General features: G+C 45.5%; 1 protein-coding gene across 1 annotated transcript; it reads right to left on the bottom strand.

Annotated features, from left to right (window-relative positions):
- Positions 1 to 5,120: 5,120 nt before the first annotated feature.
- On the bottom strand, positions 5,121 to 6,161 carry LOC123175505 (anti-H(O) lectin). The gene has a single exon (XM_044590219.1). It carries the CDS (start codon positions 6,134 to 6,136, stop codon positions 5,231 to 5,233), a length of 906 nt encoding a protein of 301 aa, XP_044446154.1. The 5' UTR covers positions 6,137 to 6,161; the 3' UTR covers positions 5,121 to 5,230.
- Positions 6,162 to 7,646: the final 1,485 nt, after the last annotated feature.

Genomic DNA, 7,646 nt, shown 5'->3' with positions numbered 1-7,646 from the left:
ATTTAGTGGCGGAGTAGTTAGTTGTCATGGTCAAATTTAGAGCATAAATGGTGAACACGAAAGGAACTAGAGAGCCCACGGATTGATGGCATTGTCGTTGAAATTTTCTAGATAAGGCCATTAGATTACACAGGATCTAGTCACTATCATACTATTAGAGTCAATTACACCACAAGTGTCTAAACTTGGCAAAAAAATTCACTTTGATGCTGAAACTTGTGGTGTACAGATATGTGGTGACAGAACTTGGCTTCGTCAGAATCAGGTTTGCATACATACTGAACGCTGACGAGGCGTGCCAGCGAGGCGCGGGGCCCTTTGTCAGTGGCTGGAAGGCGCGGGCAGAGGCGTGTGGCCTGTCTATTTGCGGCGAACCCCCTGAATGTTTTATTTTTGACACAAAAAAGACCCTGCAGAGCACAACGCTAATTGAAGATTGCTAAATGTGCCAAGAAGCGATACTGTGCGTTTTTAGTTCGTTTCCTCCCAACATCCTACTGGTAACATGCGTCATTCTTGCACTAACAGATCTTTGGTTCGAATCCCAGATCCCTCAATTATTTTGTGTATGCAGTTTTGGCAACAAAAAAATCAGTTGTGCTCACTATAAATTCAGAGAAAAGCATAGGCATCAGTTTCAGAGAAGATATTGCAACATGGAGGGCTACTGGCTGTGTTGGTGATCTCTGCCAACTTGTTTTTCCTCTTCTTTGGTGTTTTTTGCTTGCCGCTTGTGGCTGGGCTTCGCCTCTGCTTATTCAGTGTGTATACAGAGTTTAAATCTGACTGCAGTTCTAGATCGCCTAGACTGTCTAGGCTAGCTGTAATCTCCCCTTTTTTCTATCTAATAAAAGATCGGCCTATGGCCCTTCAACAGTTTTTGACAGCATAATTTCAGTCAGTACAAATTCAGAAAATGCAATTTGTGTATGCAGTTTTTGATAGCAAAAATTCAGTTTTACTCAGTATAATTTCAGAGAAAGCATAAGCTTAATTTTGTTCCAGAGATTGCACATACAGTTTTTGATAGCAAAACTTCAGAAAATGCATTTTTGTCAATAACACAGGAAACAAAAAACATCGAAAAATTTGCTCACTATAAATTCAGAGAAAAAGCATAGGCATCAGTTTGTTCTGGAGATGTTATATACAGTTTTTGACAGCAAAATTTCAGTCAGTAGAAATGCAGAAAATGCAATTTGTGTATGCTGTTTTTGACAACAAAAATTCAATTGTACTCAGTACAATTTCAGAGAAAAGCATAATTAAGCATAATTTTGTTCGGGAGATTGCGCATATAGTTTTTGATAGCAAAAATTCAGAAAATGCATTTTTGTCAGTAACATGGAAACAAAAAACATCAGTTTTTGACAGGAGAATTTCAAACTTGATAGCAGCAGAACATTATTTTGTCCAACCTCAGGTTACTTCATACAAGTCTAATTAAATAGAGCAGCAAAACACATGTTCAGATCCTCACATTACAGCATAAATAAAAGGGAAATTAGTCTTATAACATGTCTTATAACATGAACTAATTCACTTTGCATTGTGATCTATAAGGTTTGGAAATCATCAACCCACTCCTCTTCTGGTGCATTTTGTGTGACTGGCTCCTCTTCTGCTTGCACATAAGAACTTTCTGAATTTGGTCCAAACATAAGGTTCCACAACCCAACACCTGGTCTGGTATATTCTTCCCCTGCTCCTCTTCGAGCTGCTTGGTTGGTTGCTCCTCTGCCTGCTCTGCTAGCTGATCCTCTAGCTCCCCTTCCACCTCTATTGTGTGTTGTTCCAGAACCCCTTCCTCCCCTAGTAGCTGCTCCACCAGCTTCTCTACCTCCCCTGCCAGCTGCTCCACCAGCTCCTTACCTCCCCTACCAGCTGCTCCACCAGCTCCAGCGGCTCTTCTCTTTCTTCCTCTTGAAATCGCAGCAACTTGGTTGCTTGACTGTGGTACATCTTCTAGCTAGTATGTCTTCAGTGACTCCTCTTCTTCTAACCCTACCACTTGACATAGCAGTTGTAACCCTGGGAGGGGTATTTCATTTCTTGCTTGTGCAACAAATGTTGATTCTGGATCCATGTGTGCATGGACTGTGTGTGGCACTATGTTCTAAACAAAGTAGAAATGACATGTTAGTGTATGTTGCCAAGTGTACAATGTAGAAGCAAAGCGAGTTCATCAACATGTTTCAACTTACAGAAATGATTGTAGGATCATCATACGCCTCTTCTTCATCGTGTGCAATATTTGTAGGTTGAGGTGCATCTCCGTTGGTCTCCTCCCACTTCTTATGGCCTTTCTTGTTGTGATATGCACTTCCACAAAGAGAGCAGTGCATGGTTACACCATGCTTTGTCAGCTTCTTCCCACCTTCTTTCATCAACTTCTCCTCTAGATCTTTCTTCCTGTTCCTCCTTGGTCTGCCCATTACCTTAGTGTACACAGGTGGATGTACATCAATGCCATGCATCTTAGTCCAATGCTCTTGGTCCCTCACCGGCTTTACATTGAAAGCATATGCCTTTTTGTATGTCCCTACTGAGTAGCACTCATGCACCAAGCTTGCAGGATCAATTCTCTCATTTCTAGCACAAGCAATAGCATGGTGACAAGGAATGCCGGATAGGTCCCATCTTTTGCAGTCACACGTTTCCATTTCCAAGTCCACTATGTACGAGTGGTTCATTGACACAACCTTGAACACGTTCTGACCAGCTCCAAAGACCATGCAGTTTGCAGTCCAATCAGTGTACTTGTCCATCTTTTTCTGAATTTTTGGGGCATGTGTTTCCATGTCTTAGGGCATGTGTGCTGATCACAGTATTTCTTGATCACAAAGCTACTTTTCCTGTTATCCATCCCTGCTTTCAAGTACCATGGGCAATTATCAATGCATACTGCTTCTACTGTAGTTGATGTGTTTCTTGTCTTTTTTATTGCAACTCTATTTCCAGTGCTATAAGAGGTAATAGCATGCCTCAACTCCTCAACAGTACCAAACACCATACCTAATCTGAATACAGGGGCATTCAAATCAGTTTCTGGATTGAAAGCCTTGAAGTTGTACTTGAGTTTGCCCCTCTCTTCTTTGGATAACATTATGGTTGGATCATCTAGAGCATCTTCTGCTAGCTCTGTTTCATAGTCACATGTATAAACCTTTTCCCTGTGATCATCCACCTCTTTGTCAACATGTTCCTCAAACAGATCATCGTCCCCATCCATTATATCATAATCACAATGATCAAACCAATCAACTTCATAGTCAATGTGCTCTGCAGGGTCTTTTTCGTGTAAAAAATAAAACATTCAGGGGGTTCGCCGCAAATAGACATGCCACACGCCTCTGCCCGCGCCTTCCAGCCACTGACAAAGGGCCCCGCGCCTCGCTGGCACGCCTCGTCAGCGCTCAGTACATTTGCAAACCCGATTCTGATCGTACATGCACGACGAAGCCAAGTTCTGTCACCACATATCTGTACGCCACAAGTTTCAGCACCAAAGTGAATTTTCTTGCCAAATTTAGACACTTGTGGTCCTTATTATCACCATACCGGTTGTCTTTGTGCTTTATTTTGCTCCGTTTGCGAGCTGTAAGACCTTTGTGATGACTCTTTCTGGATTTTTAATAAAAAGGCCGCATGCATCATCATGATGCAGAGGCCGCGGGTATACCTCCATTTCCAAAAAAATACTGTTTTACTTTACTGTTTAATAATCCCAACTGAACCAAGTTTAAGAACGACGAGTCAGCTGCCTGTAGTTGACCTTAATTGGTAGTCAGAAAAGCTACCAGCAAGATGCCTCTCATGATTTAGAGTTTTGACAAATCAGTTTTATGAACCAAGTTTAGTAACGTGTAGATGAGTACTACTCCGTATTTCTTTAGAGTGTACACCGGCTGAGCTTCTTGGTTGGCGGGACGTCCGAGCACTGTTTGCACGTGAAGAGAAAATTATATGCATGTACTCTGACTGCACATACTGTAGGAGGCTGGATATGTCGTATCTGCGAGCGTGCTAGAGTTACTTGTATTACTGTACATGTAGGCCTGCAAATCAAAATGGCATGTCAGCCTAGGTACGGATCGCGAGGCAAGACAGGTACAACCAACGGACAGGATAGTAGGGTGTACCTACACCCGAGAGTAGAAAAGCCACTCTTTCAACCTCTTTCCTCCCTCAACCGGGCGGACCTTCTGCCAGGATGAACCAGAAGCCGTGTGCCATGAAGGTACTATAGATGCTCCAGGCGGCAAATGGGTTGTGAGCTCATTCCTTGTGCGCGTATGTAGAAGGAGCACGGCCACCGGATGGGACGACGCACCGGCCAGGTTACTCTCAAGGTCCAAGAGGGAATGACTGGATCGTGGCGGATGGATTCGGAGGTAATAAATTCATGTACATGTGCTTCATGTACGTAATAAATTCAGAGGTAATAGTCGATGAATGAGCCATCCAGTACACAATGGAGTGCCCAAATTTGGGGCCAGCAAAAGGGACTATGCAACCATATGCACATAGCGAACAAAACTTAGAACATACAAATAAAGCAGAGAGGGGTACATCAAGATTTCTTGGACTCAATACCAAGGTTAGATGAGGATGGTGTCTGCGGAAGATGGGGGTCGAGGGGGCAAATCCAGTTGTCTTACTTACGTGATGGCTTCGTTCCTCAACCGGGCGGACCCTCCGCCACGATGAACCAGAAGCCGTGTGCCATGAAGGTACTATAGATGCTCCAGGCGGCAAATGGGTTGTGAGCTCATTCCTTTGTGTGCGCCAGGTTACTCTCAAGGTCCAAGGGGGAATGACTGGATCGTGGCGGATGGATTCGGAGTGAGAGCTCAGGGATGGAGGTGATCCGGGAGCACGCTATGGAGACGGGGACGAGGGACGCCTGGCGTGGGTTTAGGGCAGGTGCGATTATTACGGGAGTGATTATGGGTGAATAGGTGGCGAGAAAATCTCCCAGATTTGGAAACATATCTACGAGGGTGATGCGTCATAAGTGCTCACAAATTATTCAAATCTCACCCTCCCAAGTTGACATCAATGATTAATGCTCATGACATGCCAAAAGCCTTGATCCACACAATTCAGTATGCCGAGGGTGATGTATAGGTTCAAAATAAAACTCGTTTGTTTCTTTCTCTATTTCTCACGGGCTTTTTTACAGCGAGACTGAAATCCAATTAAAGTTCTTTGCATGCATGTAAAAAAACTAGGCTAGGACAGCCAAGGTAACACGATTCGGTGATGTCTTGAATCGAAACTGAAATCCTATTCGGACACACCTCGCCGTGATCGTTCCTAGGAATAATAGGACTAATGCTATCTTCTTGTGGTTGTAGCTGCTGATTGGGAGATGAGGAGGTTCAGCAGGCTGAGGAGATGCCTCCTGCTTGGACTCCGGCAGAGTGGAACCGAACGACCACGACCGTATCTGGTGCATCCCGGCAAAGGCGGCGGCGGAGAAGCCAACCGCGACCTCCTCCGGTAGAATTCTGCTGAGATCAACGGTTGCATTGGCCTGGTACAGGGCACCATCGATGAGGAGAGCAACAGCCAGCGTCCTGGAGTCGTTGTGGTATTTCACGGTGGCCTCCATGACACTGGACGTCGTGAGGTTCTTGCCGGGCCATGTCGCCGTCGTGTGCGCGGGCGCCGTGGAGTTGACGGAGCTGATGTCGATGCCGACATGGTTGAGGAAGGCGTCAAACCCTACCGTCACGATGGCCGGGCCTCCGCCGGCGCTGCTGCGCGGGACGTCCACGGAAGGGTGGTGGCCGAGGAAGAAGGCCATCCTACCGCCTGGCTGCTGCGGCGGGCTGTCCTTGTCCTTGTCTGGGGTGATCCGGAAAGAGAAGGCGGTGGCGAAGCTAGCCACCTCGCCGGCGGCACCGTTCCACAGCGGCACTTTGTACCGGTACGACGCCCGGCTGTTTTTCATCAGCTGGAGCGCCGGTGGACTGACGAGTGCGTCGCCAGCCACGACGATCGACGAACCGGCGCCGGCGTCGGAGTAGTCGAGGCTGAAGGAGAGCGAGAAGGCCCCGCGCGGCGCGAGGTAGAGGCATAGCAACGACGCGAGGACCAAGGTGGTGGTCGAACGACGGCTAGAGCCCATTGCTTGGCCGTGGTGCTTGGGAGGGAGGAACCATGAGGAGCATCATGAAATAGGGAAAGGGATTTAGTGGCGGAGTAGTTAGTTGTCATGGTCAAATTTAGAGCACAAATAGTGAGCACGAAAGGAACTAGAGAGCCCACGGATGATGGTGTTGTCGTTGAAATTTTCTAGATAAGGCCATTAGATTACACAGGATCAAGTCGCCATCGTACTATCATATAAGTAAAGTCTAATGGTCGTTCAACAAAGCGGTTGACACACTTGACTTTTTTCTTATTCTTATCTTTTTTTATTTACTCATCAAGTTTTGCTTTCCTTGTTACATACCGAATATAAGAGGACACAAGCAGGTCGAACAAGTTCACAGCCATTCATTCAGTCTTCAGAAGCAACGTATGTGAGGCTCACAGCTAACATACAACTAATACTCTAGGTCACAGCCACAACTTGCTACGGGGCAACAGCTACAAGGTATTACAATGTACTCCCTCCGTCCCAAAATTCTTGTCTTAGATTTGTCTAAATACGGATGTATCAAGTCACGTTTTAGTATTAGATAGATTCATATCTAGTCAAATATAAGACAAGAATTTTGGGATGGAGGGTGTACTACTAAGCAAACTAGAAGAACGCCCGTGCGTTGCAACGGGGCCACATTAACTTTAAGAGTTCAATATTACGACATTGGCGACCTTTTTTACCATCAAATCCTCACACACACAGACACACACTCTCCCTCCGTCTTCCTCACTCTCTATCCCCCTCTCCCTCTCTCTCTAACACACACACATATCCATCTTTTTGGGTACGGAATCATAATCCATCTATTTCACACATACACGCTAGTGCATAACAATATGGATTATGTGTATTATATTTGCCACCAGAACTGAGGGAATTAATTTCATGTAAATCGACCAGCCACAGCTCCAAGAATACGCGGACGAGGTGGCTCGGGTCGGCGTCGGCGCCGTCCAGCGCGGGCCACGGGCCCGCTTCCAAGTGCACGTGCAATGCATATCTTCACAAATATTATAACCAGATGTGAGAAATCACATGCATAGAAAAGACATTCTGATAGCAATCCAAATACCATACTCAATTGAATACCTAACCTGGACAATACTCTTATTTCTATGCGCCAAAAAAAATTGGAATAGCAAAGCTAAGTATGCCTACATACGCTCAGATTATATATAAGAATCTTGCGTGAACAATTGCAACAAAGCACTAAGCAGCGATAAATTTAAATAAAAAATCCATTAACTATCCAGGCAACAGGCTTGTTACAACATAGAGAGATAGGAAAATGTCACCTTCAGTAATGTAGCGCAAAGGAGTGGAACGAAGCATGAATGAGCGGTTGTCTGTTCTTCTCCATGTACATGGATCAGCAGTAGAGGCCAAGTATATAAGTACTTGATCGAACTCCACACTCCACTCTTCGTGTACGGAGAGCCATGTCATCTTCTCGCCGCTGCAGCATGGGAGGACGGCTGGTTCACGTGAC

This window comes from Triticum aestivum, unplaced genomic scaffold, assembly GCF_018294505.1.
Source record: "Triticum aestivum cultivar Chinese Spring unplaced genomic scaffold, IWGSC CS RefSeq v2.1 scaffold196574, whole genome shotgun sequence".
NCBI lineage: Eukaryota > Viridiplantae > Streptophyta > Magnoliopsida > Poales > Poaceae > Triticum > Triticum aestivum.
This window is presented reverse-complemented; position numbering and strand designations above follow the sequence as displayed.

Excerpts from the sequence above, each read along its gene's own strand:
- LOC123175505 (XM_044590219.1), bottom strand. The coding sequence starts at position 6,136 with ATGGGCTCTAGCCGTCGTTCGACCACCACCTTGGTCCTCGCGTCGTTG.